This window comes from Leishmania infantum, chromosome 31 (assembly GCF_000002875.2).
Source record: "Leishmania infantum JPCM5 genome chromosome 31".
Taxonomy (NCBI): domain Eukaryota; phylum Euglenozoa; class Kinetoplastea; order Trypanosomatida; family Trypanosomatidae; genus Leishmania; species Leishmania infantum.
Genome location: NC_009415.2, coordinates 652,850 through 674,609, shown reverse-complemented (window position 1 = coordinate 674,609; position 21,760 = coordinate 652,850). Strand labels below are relative to the sequence as shown.

General features: G+C 58.8%; 3 protein-coding genes across 3 annotated transcripts; all 3 read left to right on the top strand.

The window, feature by feature from the left end:
* Window positions 1-399: 399 nt before the first annotated feature.
* On the top strand, window positions 400-1,308 carry LINJ_31_1490 (surface membrane protein gp46-like protein; the record flags this gene model as incomplete). Its single annotated transcript, XM_001467406.1, has 1 exon — window positions 400-1,308. One exon carries the CDS (start codon window positions 400-402, stop codon window positions 1,306-1,308), a length of 909 nt encoding a protein of 302 aa, XP_001467443.1.
* An 8,557-nt stretch (window positions 1,309-9,865) lies between these two features.
* Window positions 9,866-11,368, top strand: LINJ_31_1480 (hypothetical protein, unknown function; the record flags this gene model as incomplete). Its single annotated transcript, XM_001467405.1, has 1 exon — window positions 9,866-11,368. The coding sequence occupies one exon, from the start codon at window positions 9,866-9,868 to the stop codon at window positions 11,366-11,368; it is 1,503 nt and encodes a 500-aa protein (XP_001467442.1).
* A 6,119-nt stretch (window positions 11,369-17,487) lies between these two features.
* Window positions 17,488-18,810, top strand: LINJ_31_1470 (hypothetical protein, unknown function; the record flags this gene model as incomplete). The annotated part of the gene is made up of 1 exon (XM_001467404.2): window positions 17,488-18,810. One exon carries the CDS (start codon window positions 17,488-17,490, stop codon window positions 18,808-18,810), a length of 1,323 nt encoding a protein of 440 aa, XP_001467441.2.
* Between the last annotated feature and the right edge of the window lie 2,950 nt (window positions 18,811-21,760).

Here is a 21,760-nt window from a genome sequence, read left to right as displayed (position 1 = left end):
GATCTCAGTGTGGCGTGCCGTGCGCTTTCCTCTGAGCATCTTCCACGCCGATCCCATCCTCTCTCTTCCCCTCTCTCACGCTTGAGGAATACCAAAACGCGCGCCCTCCTTCTCCTTTAGCTGCATCTCGTTTCCGCCCCCGCCGCCGCCGTGGTGCCGACGCCCAGACAAGGACTGCAGCCACTGTACCCGTCGTGCCGCGTTTTCGCCGTTGAAAAGGCGTGCCGTTCGGGGAGCGCCTTGTGCAAGAACGCCAGCTCTGTCTTCTGCACCGGCAACGCTGTCCCCGCAAAGGGTGTGGCTGTCGCCGCAGGAGGCGACGCTGGTGGTGCTTGTAGCGTCGAGCACCGATAAAGGCGCTTCGCTCTTTTTCCCTCCTTCTCCCTCTTCCTGTGCTTGATGATGCCCGTGCTGCTGCGCCGGGGCGTTATGCAGCGCCCGCGAGCCGCTCTCCTCGTTGTGGCGCTAACCCTATGCCTGCTCCTGTCTCCCGTGCGTGGCGCGGAATCACCGTTCACCCACTACAGCGCCGTGCAGAAGGCAAACACGCGCAAGTTTCTGCAGGCCTTCGTGGACGCGAACCCGCTGCTTGAGAAGCTGCCGTCGGTGGACTTCTGCGAGTGGGTCTACTCTGAGTGCACGAGCAAGGGCGTGGATCTGTACCTGGACGAGAGAGCCGTGGTGCAGCTGCCGGAGATGTCCTCTGGCATTGTTGGCAAATATGTTCTGGTCACTTCCATCAATCTCAGCTACGGCAAGAACACATTGAAGGGCACGCTGCCGGCGAGCTGGGGGAGCCTGACGCACCTCGAGTACATCTCCATGTACTCGAACTCGCTGACGGGCACCCTGCCGCCGGAGTGGGCCAATATGAAGTCGGCGAAGTGGTTCCTGCTGTACCGCAACGAGCTGACGGGCACCATTCCTGAGGCGTGGAGCCGTCTGCGCTACATGACGTGGGCGTGCCTGAACGACAACAATCTGACCGGAACACTCCCCTCGTCGTGGGGCAGCGCTCCGCAGCTGACGATTGTTGAGGCCAGGAGAAATCAGCTGACCGGCACATTGCCGCCGACCTGGGGGAGCCTGCGGAAACTCAGCTCCATCACGCTGACGGACAACAATCTGACCGGGCCCCTTCCAGAGGAGTGGGCGTCTGCCCAGACGCTGTACGGTGTGTCCGTGGAGCGCAACAATTTGTGCGGCTGTGTCCCGAAATCGTGGGTGTCTCACAATTTTCTCTATGGCCTGCGAGTCGATGACAGCCTCTTGGCCGCGGATTGTTCGACAGCCAACGCGTGCAAGTGAGGCGTGGGGCATCGCAGACCATCGCTGATGGACAAGGGAAGCGGTGCTGTTGATCTGAATGCGCGCATGGGACTTGCGATTGTTTGATGTGTTTTCCCGCGCATCGCGCGCTGGCGTCCTGCCGCTGGCACACTGTCACGGAGCAAGGCAGAGAGGGAAACGGGAGGGGCAGGGGGCGAAGATGGAATGCGGTCTGATGGCGAGGAAGTTGTGCACAGGCACAGGGACTGAGGCGCTCACTGATGCCGACGTTTGTGGGCCGCTCTTGCCACCTCGGCTGCCTTTTTGCACTTCTCTGTTGTATCCGTCTCTGTCTGTCTCCCTCTGTGCTTCTTTCAGTGTGCACTTCCGCTGATGCACGTGCGCGTCGGGTCTGTCTCAGCGGTGCATCCATGGAAGAGCCTGGGCGGCGGTACACACTCTTCCTTCGACTTATCAGCCTAAGGGTTTGTTTTATGTTTTTCTTTCTCACCCCCTTCGTTTTGCTCATGGGGCATCTCTTGCGTGCTTTATACTCTCCCATTTTCTCTTGCTCTCATACTCCCCGCAGATGGCCGCATGCGCCACGCCGAGTGACGGGCGGAGCAGGATGTATTAGCCTGCGTTTTGTACGTGTCTCTCCTTCCCGGTTTTGACCACTACTCCGCTGTACCTCTCCCGCATGTGCCCCCCGAATCCTGTATTTGCATGCACCGGCGCTTCTCGGCTCTGCTGTCGTTTCCCATAGGCTTCTCCTCTCCTCCCCCTCCCCCTCACCCCTCTCCCTCTTCCGTGTGCCTCTATGCGTGCGCGCGAGCGTGCTGTGCTCGTACGAGTGCAGAAGAATACCGAATCCAGTGCGCCAAACGAGAGGCAGCGGGGTGGGTGGATTGAAACAGAAAGCCACCAAAAAAATCTAAACAACAACTAAGTTAAAACGAAGGAAGGGAAGTGCGGCGGCGCGCCACACAAGTCGGCGAGGGCATGGACCTGCGCGACGGCGGGGAGGAAGGAGGGGGAAAACAAAACAACGCACGGCAAACAACGAGCACACAAGAAACGATGATACGTGGAAACGGGCAAAACGTAAAAGGGGAAGGATGATGCCGAACGCGCTTGTCGTCTCTGGATCCTGACAACTGTGTTGGATCATCTCTCTCCTACCTCCCATGTATGCTGGGTGCGCATGGCTGTGCGTCTCTCTCTTCAAGTGCGCGCGAGAGGCACTGCAACTCCCTCTTTTCCTTCTAAACGGCTGTTCACGGTTTCGTACTGCTCATTCGTGCCTCTCCGACGAGTCTGTGCCCCTCTTTCTTGTCCTTTGCCGTCACCTGCTCGCTCGCTTTTCTTGTGTTGTTCGTCACCCTCGTTCCCCCCGTCTGGAGTCCCTACCTGAAAGCGCTCATTGCTCTCAGGCCGTTTCGTTCTACTTGTGTGTGCGTGTGTGTCTGGGCCATGCCACTGGTGCGCCTGCATGTATGCACACTTCCTCCCTCCCTTCCGCCCTCCCTCTCCCTGTCTTTTTTTTTTGTGTCTTTATTTGTTCATGTTATTTTTTTCTGTTTTATTTTGTGCCATGTCCGTCTTCGTATATCCGCTCGCTGCTTTCTCGTTTGTTTGTCTACTCATTGCTCCCGGTTTCTTGTCACCTTGCCGCCCTCCCTCCCCCTCCCTCTTCGCCAACCTTCGTGGGCAGAAACGGAGGACCCAACGACACAGAAAAGACGCGAGAGGTCCCCCTCCACCCTCCAAAAAAAAAGAAACATGAAGCGCGCTTCACCAGACGCATGCCATTCTGATTTTTTTTTGGTTTCGCAAACAGACATGAGATCGCATGCGTGAAGAACGTCTCGACGAGCAAAGCAGAGCAGAAAAGGAGAGGGGCGCAGGACATCAGTGCAGCAGCGGTATGCCACCTACGCTAGCAAGCACATGCTGCCTCACACTCTCTGTGGTGCGAGGATGTTGCCTGACTCTCTCTCTCTGCCCGTCTCTGCCTCGAGTATTGCCAAGTTCTTTTAGTGCTAGCCTAGAAGGATAGAGCACCCCTTCTTTCCCTCCCCTTGTCTCTCTCTCTAAGTATTGATCTTCGTCCGTTCTGCTGCCTTCTTATTATGTTTATTTTTTTGTTAAAGGTTTGCGTGATCTCTCTTCCCTGAATTGGGCTCATGGTTGGGCGTGTGCATTCCTCTCCCTCTCCCTCTCTTTTTTTCGCTTATCACCTTTTTTCCGTTAACCACTTCTCCCGCTGTCTTCCCTCCCTCCTTCTCCCTCTTTGTTGGCTTTTTCGTTTGTTTTGTGTGCGCGTGTGTGCGTGTGTGTTTTCCCTTTTCACGTGTTCGTGCTCATCACATCACGTGCTCCTGTCCTTTCTTTCATGCGCCCTGAAAAAGAAAAGTCTGCAAGCGGAAGTGCGCCTTTTCCCTCCCTCTCTCCTTCTCTTCTTTTACTGTCGCACTGGCGGTCTCTCGTGGTGCAAGCGAGGGGGTGCGACGAAGAAAGCGAAGTGAGGAGGGGTTGATGGTTGAAGGGGTGAGGGGACAGCCTGCAGGGGGGGGAGACGAACGAAAGGGAGGTGAAACATTGGAACAGAGGAGGCAGGGACGCTGCACAAGCACGATGAGGGGGGATGAGGCCGAGATCTCTCCGCCTTGTGCGTTGAAATGCATGCGGCCGACGAGACCAGTTCTTTGCCTTTTTCCCCTCTCTTTTCGACGTACCATCGTTTGTTGTGCGCACTGCGAGCGCACGATGGCTTGTGCTGAGGTGCGCCCCAGCTCTCGTGTTTGGTAAGTGCGCATGTGTATATGTGTCTGTCAGGACCGTAGGGTTGGAGAGGAGGCGCCCCTCACGTCTCAGTGGCGTGCGTATCTCGTACCTTCATTCTCCTTTGCATCCCCCCTACACTTATACGCGGCAACTGTGCTCAGTTGCCGAGGAACGCGGAGCTAATGATCCTTGGGCTCACACGTGCACACTTGCACATGGACATTTTCAGGTAGTGCCCTCGTTACACCCGGCAGTTCAGCTAGGTGGCTCACTAATGGACACAGTTTTTTCTGAAGCCCCACGCCCCACCCGCCCGGCTCCTTTGGACCACAGGAGAGGGAAAACGAAAACAGCGAAGATGCCTCCCCGTCCCCACGCTTCTTTCTCCCCGCTGCTTCCACAACACCTCCGCCCCTTTCGGCGTCTTCGCCCTTCGCTGCGGTGCACTCGTTACGATGCGCTCCTTCTGTCGCTCTTATTGTTTCTCTTGCTCGCACATGCCTTTTTCCGGGTACGCTTTATGGGCTTGCGTTTACTGTGTGCTCCTCTCTGCCCCCCTCCTTCCCACCCCTTGTAAATATATATATATTTGGTGTGCTTTCGGTTTGTGTCTTCGATAGCTTTTAACGCTTATCTTTCCCTCCTTCCCCTCACTCGTCTTCTCTTCTTCCCTGCCTCCCCATCGATCCCTCCATTCATTCCGCCTGTTGAGGGCAGCAAAGAGAGAGCGCCACCCTACGGCTTGGTGCTCTGATTTTGTTCCAGTCTTCTCTCACCCACCACACCCACCCTATTTATTCTCGTTGTGGCCGGCCTATGCGCCATCCATCGCAGAACTTCAGGCGGAGCTTCTTCTGTCACGTGCTCGCTCGGCTGCTTTTTCTCCTTGTCTAGCTTGTGCTCATGTTCCTCTCCTTCGTTCTCGCGTTCGCTCGGTCACAAGGCACAGCTGCGCGCGCGTGTGTGCATGGACGGCACACCCGCTCATGTGTTTCTTTCCCTTCTTTTGTTCAGCGCTCGGCACTTCTCCCTGTTTGTGCGTCACCTTCCCTCCCCTCCCCTCCCCTCCTCACCGTTCTACTGGTCTTTCTCCTGCGAATACTGTTGCCCTAGAGGCCATGGTATTGCCTCGTGCCCCCCTCTCCCCCCCAACTCCTTCCCCCGTTACACGGAGGAAAGAGGCGACGGCATGAGTTGTCGCCGTGTATCAGAGATCAGCGAAAAGGCAGCAGTACGATTGGTGGAGGGGAAGAGGGCGGCGGCGCGTGTTTCTCAAGCGGTGGCCGCTGGCGACTGACCCGAGCGTGAAGGAAAGGAGAGCGTGACGGACCAGTGGTTTCCGACTGAGCGTGAGTGCGCGTGTGCTGTCTGATATATCGCGAGTGCCTTTCTTCTGCGTGTCTGCTTCTATGCCCCTCTGTACACATGCGTCTGTCTGTCTGTTTGTGCGCCTGGGAGCACGTGCACATGTGCGCGGCTGCGTACATCTGCCCCTGTGTGACGCACACCCGGTGCCCCCATCGCCCATTTACTCGCTGGTTTGTTTTGCTGGGCTCTGCCAAGCAGAGGAGGGGCCGGCAGCCGCAGCGCGCTGAACGAAAATCGGAAAGGAAACGGATGTGGGCCGCCCGGGTGCATCCGATGGGGGGGCGCTTTGCCGCGCGCAGGCTGCAGGCGCCTCAGCGAACCGCGGCACCACCGCCTCGCTGCATGCTGCCGCACGACAGCGCGCTGCGCCGAAGCGAAGGAAAAAAAGGAAAACTCGAACACTGCAAAGGATCGCCGTCGGTTTCTATAAAGGCTTAACCCAGTGAAGCAAAGGAAAAAGAAGGAGGACTCCCGCCGAATCAGCTCGCGCAGTAAAGCAAAAGTGGGAGGAAGAGGGGGCAGCGGCTCTACGCACGCCATGGGATCAAGAGTCACTAACTGGAGCTGCATGCGCCTTGCGCGCTCTTTTAGGAGGAAGGGGTGGGGCCATACACGCTGATGCGCGTTCCTTTTTGCCTGTCCCCGCCACTTCCTTCCTCTCTCACTGCGCGCGCAGCTTGCGGAGAAGGGGCGGCGAGTGCACGCCTAATCCAAGAGAAGGGCTTGACCCACGAGGTGGCTCGCGCACCCCGGAGGAACATGTGCGCATGCACGCGGAAGAGAGGCAACGACGGGTTGCGAGAGGCGCAGAGGCCCCTCTTGCGCTTGGCCGTGGCGGAAGCACTTGCTCTCTTGTGTGGTCTCTCCTCTGTACTTTGGCCATGGCGGTGCAGCTCCTCACCACGCTTCTGTCTTCCTTCAGCTGTGCCTCACCTTACCTCCTTGTGCGCGTCGCTGACGTTCTCTCCTCCACCCCTTCTCTTGCTTCATTCCTTCGCCTCTACCTTTTGTGCGTCTCTCATCTACTGCCCACAGCAACGCGGGCGCACATACATGTACACGGCAAGAGACTGCCACACACAGACTGCCACACACGGGTGCAGGCAAGGGTACACCGCTGTGGGAGCTCCGGCAAACGCTAGATCCTGAAAAGCACATCAAGAGGACACTTCGGCCCCGCATGCAGACAAGATCGATACAAACGCGGCTTCTTATCAGCGTGCTGCTCTTGTGCTTGCCCGTGTGCGCCCTTGGAGGTGTCGCGAACTACGATAGCTACACCGCAGCACACAAGGCCCGCACTTGCAAATTTTTGAAGGCGCTTATCGCGTCGTATCCGTTGCTGGAGGATTTTACGTTGGGCACCTCCCACCACTGGTCGTATGTGGACAGCGCTATGATGGGCGTCCGTTTCTATCCGGGTGTGATCTCGGCCGCTGATTTACTGCCAGCTGTGCCGCCGGATGTGCCGGGCAGCAGCAACCACCTCACCTCTACCGGTAGCCAGCGCGCTGAATAGAGTCTTAACGGTGCGCCTCCGCCGAGTTTTGGGGAGGGGCATGCCAAGAGTGCAGTGCATTTCCATGTGCGAAAGTGTTCTTACCGGTACGGCCCTGGCCGAGTGGTGTGGCAGGCGCGAACTAACGTGGCTGCTGCTCTACAAAACCAGATCACCTGGGCGCGGTCTCGACTGCCTTGATTGCGCTGCGCTTTCTGACACAGGCAAAAAAAAAACAAAGTGGGGTGGCGGTGGTGGCGGAACCGGTGGTGATGGGAAGAGGGGGGATAAACGGAGATGTGCACGTCTGTGCTCTTCTCTGCCTTGCCAACTCTTCTTTTTTAATTTCCGCTCTCACCAAAAGTGTCAGCCCTGCTTGTCTTCCTCGCGCTCAGTCCCTCACTAGTGGCTACATTTTTCATGCGCGACAGTTTTTCGTTTAGCAGGGCTGCGCAGCTTCCGTTTGTCGCGTTTCCCCAGTTGTGTTATCACTAGCCTTGAGCTTTCCCCTCTGTCTATACATATATATGTATTCCCATTGGCGCTGCCGATCGTCCTGACGATAAATAAAGTGGCGGTGATGTGGTCAACTGGGTTTGAAGAGGACGGAGAAAACACACACACACACACACACACAGTGTATCAAGGGCGGTCGATGATCAAGCAAACAAAGAGAGGTTATCCTCCGTTTCACGCCGAACTTTACCTTCCCTCGCTTCCCTCCCGTTGCGCCGCGCACCCGTGCCCACTCGCTCACTCGATGCAGACAATCTTTTACAAAACAGCGCGTACGTGTTGCACCCTTGATCTTTTCCTCCTTCGCCTGCTCCTTCCCCCTTCCATGGCATAGTTTCGTTACCATGGAGGGATTTCTTATATATATATATATTCATTATTATTATTTTATGATCTGTGTTTTGTTACTGTTTCATCTCTTCGTTTGTTGAGTTGTGCGTACCTGTGCGCGCCTTGTAGTTTGTTGTTTTCTCGAACGGCCACCGACGCCTCCCCTTTTTTATCACGTTCTTTTACATCCACGCTGCCGTGTCCTCACATGCTTTCCTCAACGAAATACTTTGCGTTTTTGTTTTGTTTCGTTTTCGTTTTACGCGATGTGGTGTGAAGTGCGCGCGCTTCTTCGTGTGCTCGCGCGGTGCAAGTCAGACGGCGCCTACAATTGTCTGTAAAGGTTTTACACTCACCATGTGGGTGTGGGTCGGGGAAGGGGGAGGGGGCGGGCTCACATGAGTTCCGTCAGCACCCATATGCATTCGCGTGCCCACATATGCGGACAGTTGTTCTGGTGTGTTTCCCTTCTCTTTTCATGTGACTTGTAACGGTTTGCTGGGTGTCTTTTTTCCTTTTCTGCTGCTTCCTTCTCGTTGGCGATGCGCCATCTTTTCTGTTTTGTGTGTTTCGTCCATCCCCTTCCACCCCCTCTGACTCTGCCTGTGTCTGTCCGTCTCTCAATGTGTGGGGTAGTCGAACTCATCCCCCGCAGTGCATCGCGCACGCCCTGCCTAGCAGACGGCTAACTGGAGGGGGTGTGATGCGAAACATGGCACCAAAGGAAAAGGAGTGGTGCGCCGCGTAAAGGTAGAGACGGCGACTCGCTCTAGACATATAATGTTTTGCACGCTTTTAGGTGGACAGCGTAGCACAGAAAGGAAGTTGATCGGAAAGCAGACGGCATGCATCCACATGCGTCTTCTTCACACACTGAAAAAGAAGTCGCGGAACTCATGGGAAAAGCGAAGGGCCTGCCCGAAACGGATATTATGAACGGGGCTCGATGACGACGGCGCCAACGTCCACCGGCGGAACAATACGCGGAATAGTTGGGGGCGGCAACCTCTCAAAATAAAAACGAAAACGAGACTAAAGGAGGACACATCGTTTGAAAGCCTCCGCGGCGTACGCGAATCCTTTTTCGCTTGCTTTCAACACATCCGTGCGCCAAGTGAGGACGGCAGAAATGCACCGGAACGCAACACGACGGGTATGCAGAATTTACACAGAGAGAGAGAGAAAGCAGAGTGATAATAAAGACAACGAACGTGCGTTCATGGCAGCGTGCGACTCTGCAGGGAACGGCGGGAGTCGACTGAGAGAACGGCACCTGCGCATCTACTCTTGTTTTCTCTGAACTGGTCCTTCCAACCTCTCTCATCCCGTCATGCCGCTAACACCCTCGCGCTGCGCTTCGAAACAGCGTTGCCGACAGCCGCCCTCATGAACATCTCCCTCCTTTTGCAGCCTTTCCATGCGCTCCCCTACCCTCTCTCTGTCCGCCCTTTTTCTGTCTGCGCCAATGCACCACGCCCCTCTCTCTCCACGCACGGATATGGCTATTCTCTCTCCGCTGCGTCGACCGCGACCATCCCTGGTGCTGTCCAGAACAACACACACAACATTATACGCACCCCTTCCTTTATCGTTTCTCACGCACTCGTCCAGTAAGGACCGTCTCTTGTGTTTGCTGTTCGCCCTCATTACTCTCTCACACTCCCCACTGGCTCTCGCTGCTCCCACACCTCTTCGCACGCTGCCTCACCCTCCATCCTTTGCTTCCCTTCCTGTCTGTTTTCCGGTGCACTTCAGCCGCATCCTTCACGCGCGAGTGTCGCTTGATCGTGCACCCTACTCTCAGCGCATAAGCGAATTCAGCCTCACTCTTCGTATCATTTCTCCTTTTTTTTCGGCTTGCTGAGCCGCCATCAGCAGCTGTTTTTTGTGGGCTCCTCCGCCTTTAGTCCGTTGGCCATTTTTGTCGACGCCTTTGCGAACGGGTATCTGTCTGAGAGTGCACGAACTCCTTCATCCTGCGCTCATCGCTTCGCACGGCTTCCTCATCAACCTTCAGAAAGCGCCTTTCTTTCGCTTTTCATTTTCCCTCATCCTTTTTTTTTTTCGTTTCATTCTCTGCCTGCGGCGCTCTGCAAGATGCTGCGGCGTCTCGCCTGTGCTTTCTTAACCGCAGCGCTGGGCGTCTTTTTCGTGCTACTCGGATCTGATGCCGCGATGGCCCACGCTGCTGAGGACATGCCTTTGTCTTTGCAAATTGAGAAGGCGAGATTCAGCGATGCTGAACCTCGCTACTCATTTACGACGGTGCAGAAGCTGAACACGCTGAAGATTCTGCAGGCGTTTGCTGAAGCGATACCGTCGCTGGGGTGGACCGGGACAGACTTCTGCAAGTGGCCAAGTGTGACATGCTACCAGTCGACTGTCCTATTTACGGTCAGCGGCATCAGCGTGAAAGGCACGCTTCCTGATTTGCCTGATGCTGTTGACTACTCGCATGTGATGATCACAACCATCAACTTGTTTAATCAGAAGTCCTCAATCAGTGGCACGCTGCCGAGCAGCTGGGGAAAGCTGCAGCACCTCGTCACCCTTAACATGGGATCCACCAGCGTGTCTGGCACTCTTCCTGCGTCATGGGGCTCGCTGCGTGCGGTAACGTTCATCTCACTTCCGAAGACGTCAATCTCTGGCTCGCTGCCCGCCTCGTGGAGATCGATGAGCTCTCTCGCCACGTTGATCTTGTACGACACTCAGCTCAGCGGTACTTTGCCGCCGGAGTGGAGCTCGATGGCTTCTATGGGCATTCTCCAACTGCATCAAAACCAGTTCACTGGTAGCCTCCCAGCGTCATGGGCGCAGATGCCTGCATTGAGAAGGCTCTCACTGATCGCCAACAACTTCTGCGGCTGCGTCCCTGACTCGTGGAGGCGAGCTTCCTTTCGGGTGACTGTCGACCCCCAAAACTCTGCCGCCAACTGCGCTACGGCTAACTCCTGCGACCCGACGACCACGACGACCGAGGCACCGACGACCACGACGACCGAGGCACCGACGACCACGACGACCGAGGCACCGACGACCACGACGACCGAGGCACCGACAACCACGACGACCGAGGCACCGACGACCACGACGACCGAGGCACCGACAACCACGACGACCGAGGCACCGACGACCACGACGACCGAGGCACCGACGACCACGACGACCGAGGCACCGACAACCACGACGACCGAGGCACCGACGACCACGACGACCGAGGCACCGACGACCACGACGACCGAGGCACCGACGACCACGACGACCGAGGCACCGACGACCACGACGACCGAGGCACCGACAACCACGACGACCGAGGCACCGACAACCACGACGACCGAGGCACCGACGACCACGACGACCGAGGCACCGACAACCACGACGACCGAGGCACCTTCTGAGTGCGAGGTGCCGCATTGTATTACCTGCGTTCGCGGAAACCCGACGCGGTGTGATGTGTGCGCATCTGGCTACATGGTAACTGCAGCGCAATGGTGCATGAAGCGGCCCAGCGCTGATTTGGCTTCGTCGCCGTCATCGACGGCGCTTAACGCAGCCACGTCCCTTGGTGTGCTTGCCGCTGTTCTCCTGTCGATGTAGTACGAACCTGCACTAGGGCAAGTAATCGCAAATGCCACGAATGGGGAAGAGCTCTCGCTCAGTGTACGTGCGTGATGGCATTTATAGGTTTTGTGCCCCGTGCTGTTGCGCAAGCTCTGCCAGATGCTCTTCGAAGCAAGGCATGGGGTTTGCGAGGAAGTGGTTGACGGAGGATAGCTTGCGGTTTTGGGAAAACGGGATAGGTCTCTGTGATGCGATAAGCTGTGCCGGACAGCCCCACCCCTCGCGTGCTCGGGAGGGGCAAAAGGGAAAAGAGACAACGCCGATCAGCTGCTGCATTGCTTGCCGGGCCCGACAGCACTTCCAAATTGTCGGGGCGGACGCTTACTCATGGCGGTGTGTGCGATAGAACTTGCTTGGGCGTGCGACAGGACAGGGCACCGACAAGGTGCGCTCCGTCAATGGGTCTCAGCAAGCTAAGGCGGTGACGCGGTGGCACTTGGATGAGCTTCATTTGCTCTAAACATCGACGCTGGCTTCTCCAGGCATGTCGCCCTCTTTTCAGCGTTGTTGTTTTTCTTTTTGATATTGCGTCGCTACTCGGTGTAGCGCCAGCCACGTCGTCGTGAGGCTGTTTTCTGCCTTTTTCTCTTCAAAGGATCCTCAGAGCCAAGCCAAGCCAAGGCAGGCAGTGCCGTGGACGTTCTGCCGCCTCCTCTGCCTACCCCTCCAGAAGAACGAGCACGAAAAAAAAACAAACGAACAAAGAAGACAGCAGACGCGTAAGAAAAATAAAACACAACATCACCGCTGGGATGGTCGGAAGTCTCCGTTAAACCGTGCCGCCCGCCTCCCCCGCCCATTCGAGATGGAAGCAGGAGGCCCATGCTTTTATTTGCCTCTTTTCTTTGCCGCTCTTTGGTATTACTTGCCTGCCAAGCGCCGATTTGTCAATCGGCAGTACGTGCCGATATTCTCTGGTCTTTATTTTGTTTTTCAAACGTTCATGTACCACGTCGCGCAAGCTCGAGAAATGTGTGAATGCGCCCATGCTCCCCTCTCCACTGACGTGATTGCCTGTGCACTACTTGCTGCGTGGTCTGCGGGTGGAAGCCGCTGCGTATGCGCATGTTTGTGTGTGTTTTTACTTGCTCGTGCATGTTCTCCCTTTCATGCTCATTAGCAGCACTTTCTGGGGATCGTCCGGCGTCTATTTCTTCTGCACCCCTTCTTGATTTTCTTATGGTAGGCCGTTAGCTCTTCCTCGGCTCAATCGTTCTTTTCGCTCTCCCTCCCTCTACGCCTCACATGGGCACTTGGTGTGCCCCCCCCCCCCCCCCGAGTGCCCATACTACAGGTGTGCCTCAAGCTCTCCATCTTCTTCCTCCTTCGCCCTCCCTGCAGCGTTTCACCATGCGCTTCTTTGACTTCTTTTCATTGCGTGGCTCACCTTCTTCGGGCATGCGACGGCATATCTGCGCCGTTTCGACCCCTCGAGGCTCATCGTGAGACAAAAGAGACGGAAGGAACGATGGCTTATGGCACTCACGGGGTCCAGGAACAGCTGATGGGGGGGAGTTATACGCACTCTTCGAGCATGCTTTGCCACCTTTCTTGTTTGTTTCGATATACATTTACGTGTGTTCGTTTCTTACATTTTCTTCGAGCCGGCGCTTCGTGCAGGGCTCGGGACGCATAACATTTGCACACAGCGAAAACAGAAAGCATTACATGATATACTTGGATGGCATGCGCTTCTCTGCACGTGGGTAGACGTTCTGGGCAGAACTGGTATGGCGAGCCTTCTCGTCCAGCATAAGCAGTTGCCTCTCATCGCAGCGTCGCCTGCTGCTCTCTTTCCCGCAACGCTCATCACCTCACTCTCATGATGTTTTTCGCCAGCTCTTATTTTTTTGCCCGCCGCTCTCTTGAGCTCCTTGCTGGGCTCTCCTCATTGACGCCCCTTTTTTCATCTTTGTGGCTGCCTTGCCTGCGACCGACGGTATGCGTCTCTCTCTGGTTTCTGTGCGACTGCAGCGCGCACAGGACTGATAAACTTTCTTTCTGTTCCTCCTTGGTCGCCAGGCTCAGCACCGTCCCTCCTCCTCCTTCTCATTCTCGCCTTTCCTTTGCTTTCTTCGCTTTTACCCCCTGCCCTCGCGCCTCACTCTCCTTTCTATCTCATCATCGACATTTTTTTTGTTTTCTTGTTTTGGTCTCGTCATTGTCTGCCTTTCCGCCTCCCCCTTTTTGCTTTCTGCCGCCTTGGGCGTGCTCTCATTTCCCTACGCACCCACCCGCCTCCCCCTCTCTTCTTTAGCGTGGTGTCTCCTATTCTCATCCGCTGCGCGTCTTCGCTGTTGTCACTGTACTGCATGGCGGTACCTTTGCTTCCCTTTTCTTGCACGTGTGGGATGCTTCATTGTTCTTTTCCTCCACGACCCCACGATGCATATCCGACATCCATCCATGCCTTCTTCCGCCTCGGTGCCCGTCTCTACCTCTCCCTTTCCTGGCACTGTTTTCGTTCCACCGCACCGCTAAACATCTTCATGGGCACCTAAGCCCGCCAATTCTCTCTCTTGTCCTTCGGTGCTGGAAGCACACGTGACCAACACACGTGTGGGCGCGTCGAATGGAGACAGGGTGCCGTTTTTATTCTCTCGGGTCGCTTCATGGCGGTGCGTTGAAGCGGCTAGAGTATGTCGACTGGGGGCACCGACGACAGCGCGCGCCGGCGCATGCGGGTATTCTCGGCGCATTCGAGAGCTTTCTGCGGCCGGTGCCTTTCCCGGAAAGAAGGGCAGCGGCTCATATGGCCTTCACCTTTCACAGACACCGAAAGATATTTCATTTTCATTTTCATTTGCTGCTTTCTTATCTACTGACTTTGACTTCATATCCACTCGTGCCTCTCTCTATCTCTTCGGTGGCCCTTTTCTAGCTTTCCCGCTCTCTTTTCTCATCTCCGTCTCAGGCTCAGACGAGAATCCCACGCTGAGGCGAAGTATTGCCTTGGACAGCGGGCGCACACCTCCGCCCACCGTTCTCTCCCATACGATGCCCTCTGCTTCAACCCTGTCCTCTTCTACAAACCGTCCGCGAGCCACTGTTGCCCTCTGACAAGAGAAGGCGGGCATGCTTGCCCTGATTTGCCTTCTCACGCGCCGCCAGCGTTTTGTGCTCGTCTCTTTGCCCCGTCTGCTGTGCCTGGGCTCCGTTGTTGCCACACGGGACAGAGGTAGCGAGGCGCACCGAGCAGAAACATCCCTACGGCGCGTAGGTACCACTTTGCGTCGCGGGGCTCGGTGTAAGCGGCGCGGTCGCGCACGCCGTGTGTGTGACTGCCCACCTGTGCGTATGCTGCGGGTGGCGGCGCCCATTTCGCTTCTGCCCACTTTCCCTGCCTCGTTTCGTCCTGTGCTCTCTTACGCCGGCAAAGGAGGGGCAGTGCACACAGACACACATGCATATGTGCATATATGTGTGTGCGTATACGCGCGTGCCCGTGTGTAGGCTGCTGCCTGTTTCCGTTTGCCGTTGCGCGTGCTTTTATGTGTTTGTGCTTTGCGTGGCTTTGGCGGTGCAGCGCACGACTTCGCGTTGCGTGTGTGTCTCGGTGCTCGTGTCGGATGTCTGCGCAATACGGTAGCCGACGGGGATTGTGTCGCCGGCGCCCTCTCTCTCATGCGCGTCGGCACCCCGCGGAAGCACCTGCATGGATGCTGCTTTGCTGTCGTTGTCCGCGCACGCGGCTCTCCGCCTCCTTTCGCTTGCCCCTCGGCTTTGCGTGCACCCTCGCCGCTCTCCTGGTCTCGACCCCGTCGTTGTGGGGGCGCGTTTGCGGGCGCGGGCGTACGGAAGGCTGCAGGGGGCCGACGGTCGCGAACAACGTTGCGGGGACAGCGAGGGTGAAAGCGGGTTCGTACGCGGCACGCCGGAGGGAAGAGGAAGCGATGGCGCTTGGCGGTGCATACACCAGGCTTCACGATCTAGAACATGCGTGAGGGCAAGGGAGGCGGCGAGCACGTCAGCCAACGCACCACCGCCTGCCTCACCTGATTCTCCCTTTGCCTCTCTCTGTTATCCCGCTCGCATTCCTTCCTGTGTGTGCGTGGGGCTGATGCCTTGCTCTGCTCACTCGTGTGCTGTCGAGCGCCGAGGCGACCCGGTGTGGCATAGGGAGGGGGCGCCACAGAGAGGGCGGAGAACGCGTGCCCCCTCCGGCAATCGAAGAAGCGGGACGCCCGTCGCTTCTCTGCGGGAGGCGGACAGAGAGTGTATGCTCCTGCCGTGGCCAATGCCCGTGCGCACGTCGACGCTATCGTTATCGTTTTGGCTGTACTCGTTTGCCCCGCTTCCGCCATTCGGCCCCGTCTTCCCTTCTGTGCGGTGCTCGCGCGCTCTTCTCCCTTCCTTTTCTCTGTTGGCTTTGCTTTTGTGTTGCCATGACCTGTCCGACATCCTGCACCATCCCTCTGCCCCCGCCCTCTGCAACAACCCAGCGCGCACCGGCACGCAGTCACGCGCATGCACACAGGATGCCTTGGAGCGGGCGCACTTCCTTCTTTCTGTTTTCGTTCTCGTGTGTGCTCTTGCCGCTGCGCCTACTGGCTTTCATCGTTTTTGGTGTCTCGCCGCGCTTCCTCGGCCTCGCATCCGACCCGCCCCCACCCCTCCGCCGCCACGCAAGAAGGGGCGTGGGTGAGCTCGCCCTCTCTTTGGCGGCCTCCCTCGCACTAGTTTTGTGTCGAGATGGGCGAAGTGCAGATCGCCTCTCTATCCGGCGGCCCCCCTCTGCGCCGCTCTGCAGAGATCGACTCGGCGCCTTTGCTGTGCTTGCATTTCGACTTGCCAGGTGAGTTGAGCACTGGAGGTGGCGGGCATGCGCGCACTTGCAAGCTCGCGCGCAGAAGTCCATTCGGGGTGTGCGTGCGCGTGCTGCAGCCGAGATGGGGGGCGCTCGGCAGTGCGCTGCATGTCGGCCTCTGCGCCAGGGGCACTTCAGCGCACATCCCCTTCTTTACTGATTCGGAGGAGAACAGGAAAAGCGTAATGCGCGTATGCGCGAGGTACTGAGAAGCCCCCGACACGAAAAGACGAGGCGGCATCGCGTACCGCTCGGCTTACGACCCCCTTGCCTCACGCTTGCCTGCGCACAGCCGCCTCGCTCTGGAGATGGCTGTGCTCTCTGCTGACGCCCGGCCCCGCCTCCTCAAGGGCATGGGTGGGGAGAGGGGGGCGCCGCCACGCGGAGACGCAGAGGACCGCGCCCGGGGCGTGTGGGGGGCGGAGGATGGCGAGAGAATGGACGTGCTTGCGCTCGGGAAAGGGGAGGGGGCGAGGGTGTGAGCTGTCTGCCGCTAGAGTGGAAGCGCGGAGCGCGAGGGAGGCAGAGCCGACGTCGATGCGGCTTCGCGCATCTGCGGCCGCTGCCGCTGTAGGAGCTGGGAAGGCAGAAACGGTTGCGCCCCCGGTGCCGGCTGCCCGCTCTCTTTTGTGCGCGCGTTTGTGCATGTCGGCGTTGCCGGCCTCGCGATGAGGCCAGCGCCTTGTGCGAGCCTCCGCGCGTGCCGACTGTGCGTTGACGCCATGCTGTGCGCACTGCATCTGCCTTTACCACCTGCCTCCTTCTTTCCTGCCTTGCTGCTCTTGCCGTGTTCCTCAACGCCGTGCCGGGGCACCTGTCGTGGTCGACGCACCGGCATCGCTTCGGACGCTTCGCACCCCTCCCGCCCTTTCCTGCATGATTCCTTCCAACACCACTCGCCACATACCCGCACCGCCACCACCGGGCGGCCCTCTCTGCAATCCGTCTCTCGCTCTCAGACTTCGTCGCAGTGCCTCTATCAGCTCTTCTTTCTCACTGCTGTGATTACACACGGCACAGCGAGACCCTCACTGTGTGCGCCCCTTCCCCTCCAGGCCTCTAGGTGCACCGTCTGCCTCCCTATCCCCCTCTTTTCCCCCCGCCTTCGCGTTCCTCTTCGCACCGGCTCGCCCGCTGCGGCTCTCTTGTGTGACCGAGGCGCCCGACAACAGCAGAGGTACGCAGGCACGACTGAGGCGGCCGCTCTGAGGCATCTGCGCCATCGACACGCAGCAGCGGTCTGCGTTTCTGTCGCCTTCCTCTCGAGCATATCCCTCGCTTCGACAGCATGACGCAGCTGCACCGTCGTGTGGCGCTGATCGCCGTTCTCGCAGCGGCGGTGCTGTTGACGCTTGCCGCTCCCGTGGCGCGTGCCAGGGTGGCGAGCCCATGGGATGCTGTCGAGGACGACGGCCTTGAGAGAGAGATGGATGCCGATGATGAGCCGTTCTTTATAAGTGAGGCAGAGAGGTCGAACACGCTGAAGGTGATGCGGGCGTTTGCTGCGGCCATGCCCTCGCTGGGGTGGAGCGGAGCCGACTTCTGCACGTGGGCTGGCGTGAGGTGCTTCGATACGAATGTGAGCTTTATCGCCACTGGTAGCTTGGCTACCGGCACGCTGCCTGAAATGCCTGATGACGTGGACTACTCGCTGGTGAAGCTCGATCAGATCAACCTCTTCGACCAGAACACCGGTATCACTGGAACCCTGCCGAGCAGCTGGAGCAAGCTGCATAAGGTGAGGACAGTCAACCTTGGATACACGAGCATCAGCAGCACGCTACCCGCGTCGTGGAGCTCGATGAGCTCGCTGAGGTTCTTGACCCTGAGTTCCACGGATGTATTCGGCACGCTGCCGGCTGCCTGGAGCTCGATGTCGGCGATCGAGCAAATCGTCATTTCCAGGACTCAGATCACCGGCACTCTTCCTGAGGAGTGGAGCACTATGCCGAACGTTCGGAGGATACACTTTCAACAGTGCAACCTGTACGGCTCCTTCCCCGCGTCCTGGGCACGGATGCCGTCGCTTGAGCGCTTGGGCCTTCAGAACAACAACTTCTGTGGCTGCGTACCGGACTCGTGGCTGACGTCACCAACGCTATGGGTGGGCGTGGACGCCAAGCATCGCATGGCTGACTGTGCGACTGCCCACGCCTGCGCTGAGACTACAACGCCCGAGCCCGTCCCCAGCAGCTCCGGCTCGGCCGGCGAGGTGTCCGGGTCGTCGAGCTCGAGCACCGCCACGACCGCGGAGCCGACTCCGAGCAGCTCCGGCTCGGCCGGCGAGGTGTCCGGGTCGTCGAGCTCGAGCACCGCCACGACCGCAGAGCCGACTCCGAGCAGCGGCTCGGCCGGGGGTCGCGTCCGCCACGACCGCAGAGCCGACTCCGAGCAGCTCCGGCTCGGCCGGCGAGGTGTCCGGGTCGTCGAGCTCGAGCACCGCCACGACCGCGGAGCCGACTACGAGCACAACGTCCCCCACGCCATGCCCGACCCCGTGCCGCGTTCCGAACTGCATGTCGTGCGCACCCGGCAACTCGATGCGGTGCAGCGTGTGCTTCCCCGGATACGTGCTGACAGCTGGCGGGTGGTGCATGAGGCACACTGGTGAGGATGCTGCTGTGTTTCCTGTGGGGACTGCTGCTGCCGCTGCTGTCTCCGCGACGGTGGTGGTGATGGGCGCGGTGCTTGCGTAGGGTGAGGCTGTGGGCGTGAGCTGGCGGTGCAGTGCTCAGCGGCGCGTCTTCGTGCGCCTCGGCGCCTGTCTTGTGCATTGCGACGTGTGTGCCTTCTGTTGCCGCCGGCGCCCACGGGGTGCCCTCGGTGTCCCCTGCGGTGCGAGGAGGCGAGAGGGTGCGCCTGCAAGAGGCTGCCGGGCGTCACCACGCATGCGAGTCCCGCCCTCCCCTCTGTCGTCCTCGTGTCCCGCAGCAGACTCTCGCCTGCCGACACGCGACTGCCTCGTGCGCTTCTCCGCACTGGTCTCGCTGGCCCTGTCACCGCTTGCTCGCTGCTGTGGCTGCGTGGCCGCTGCTCTCTCCTCACCCTGCTTCTTCCGTTTTCGCGCCTTGCGGCTGTGCGGGCTTTGCGCCCTGCTGGTCCTCTTTCCTGACTGACGTCTGTCTGATGCTTCGGGGGCGGGCCGTTTCCGGTTGCGTGCCGTGCGTGCCGTGCGTGCGGTGGGCCGGCGCTCTTTTTGTGGTGCGCTGTGCTCGACTCCGCCTCCGCCTCCTCCTCCTCCCTCGTCGCTGACCTTTTGTGCGAGTGGCTGCGCTTCACCGGCGCCTCGAGGGCATCGCGCTGCGCGCTGCCGTGTGCACTTGCTGGCGTGTGCGAGGCGGGACGCGGGGCGGCACACGAGAGCCGGGGAGGGCGTGGGGGTGGATTGTGGGGTTCTGCTCGCGTGCGCCTTGTGCCTATTCGCTCACTCCCTCTGCTCTTCTCCGTCCTTGTCAGGATGCCCTGTGCTTCCTCTGCCGAAGTGCGCTCTCTCGTTGCCAAGCTGCTACCGACGCGTTTCTGTGCTCTGTGCTTGCTCAGCGCGCGTACGCTCCGACGAGGCCCTTGGCCCGCCGGGACGTGCCCTGCCATTCTCTGTAGGCCTCGATCGCCGTGGCGAGCGCACGCGGCTGTGCTTCGCCGTTTGCGGCGCGGGTGCTGTTCTCTCACTTGTCGTCCCCGGCTCCTACATGTGGCCTCTGCTGTGCGACTGCAGGTGGTGGCATACATTTTTGTGCTGATGTGAGGTGGGGGCGGTGTGAATGGCGAAAGGGCGACGCGCGTGGGAGAGGAGGGGGCTGTGGGCGCCGTTATGAGGTCGTGCACTTCAGCTCACGAGACGGGCCGGGGATCGAGGGGAGGGCAAGGAGGAAGGGAAGGGTGCAATATCCGGGCGATGCGCCGTCGCGGTTGCGACCGGCTGTCTCTTGTGCTGTGCGTGTTTTGCGTCTCTCTTTTTATTGCTTTTGTTTGTATCGCGTGCTGGCGTCCGTGCGCGGGCACTCATCGCACTGCTGCTCGCCATCTCTGTGCGTTGACCGCGCTGTCGTCCTCCTCTCACGAGCGGAGGCAACTTGTTTCGCTTTTCCTTTTCATTGTTCGTGTTTCCATTGCACGAGTGCTGTGGTGCCCGGTCGTGGTTTGTGCCGTCCGCCATATGCTCGACAGGGGGTTCTCTCGGTGAGGGTGCCCCTTTCTCCATTTCGAGGTGTTCCTCTCTCTTTTCTTTCTTACAGTTTTTATTACTTGGCTTGGCTGATGCCGTTCATTTTTTGTTTCTCATTCTCTCAGTCTAACTCCGTCCATCAAAGGCTCTTTCATTCTCTGGTGCATTGTTTGCTGCGTTGTGTCTGCTGATCCGATGCCTCTGTCGCTCTCTGCCTCCGGAAGCCTCAGAGCGACATGGAATCGCGTACGGAGCGCGCTTGCTGTAGCGGAAAGGCGATGAGGCGGGGATGTGCTTGTGACGGCGCCGGCGCAGCAGAGCGGATGACGCCTGTAAATGCAAAGGAGAAACGCAACGCTGCAGACAGGGGAGAGGGGCAGCCGTTTACTGTACGACGTGGTGGAAGCCGCGCGTCACTGGTCTTGTGCTGTGCACTCGGGTGACGCCGACGGCGCACCTGTGCTCCTCCCTCCCCACTGGGCTCGCTCGCGTATGCCTCGTCTGTGCGTCTGCTTTCAGGACTTCCGCCTGACTCCGTGGCGTCTTTTGCTGCCTCGTTTTGCGTTGTGTCCAACGATTGTCGACTGCTCTCCCATCGGCTCCTCCCCGTTCTTTGGCATCCTCACGCCCATGTTTCGGCCTTCGATGTGCCGCTCTTTTTCTTCGCACCGGCGAGTGCGTGTGTGCGCTGTGTTCTTCATGCTCTGTAACATGTTGCCCCTATTCGTTGTTTATTCCGGCTCCCTCCCCCACGGCTCCTCTCTCCCCTCCCCTTCGCTGGCGGCTGAATTGCAGCTTCCACGCCCTGGCCTGCGCATCAGGGTAGGGGTTTACGGGAGGGTCTTCGGCAGCTGCTTCGTGGTGGTCGTGTGCGTCCTCGGTGGTGGTGGTGGCTGTATCGATGACACGAGAGAGACGTCGGGGCCGGCGGTGCTGAGGCGGATGCAGCGATCTGCTTTGCCGCCTTGAGTGGCTGCTGCCCGGACCGCGTTTGCCCTCTCTGCCTGTCTCCCGACTCTTGTCGCCATCTGAGCTGGATGCGACAGCAGCACATCACGAGCGCTGCGAGACCGAGGGTGAGGGGGGATGGTCTAAAGGCTGCCATGCTCGTTTCACTCTCTCCTTTGGCCTCTTGCTTCGACTGCACGTTCTCGACGAGAAAAGAGAAAAAGGCGCATGCGCCACGCGGCGCTCTTCCCATTTTGGCTGTGGTGGGGGTGGGGAGGCGGAGTGCTGCATCGACACCTCTCACTGCCCGCTGAAGCCTCCGTCGCTCACTTCCCCCTCTCTCTCTCCCCGGTGGTGAAGCCGCAATGCCGCGTCGTTGAGCCTCTCTTGCGGTGCAGGCTTGGCCTTGTCTCCCCCTGTTCATTTTTTCTTTGCTGTTGTGATTGTT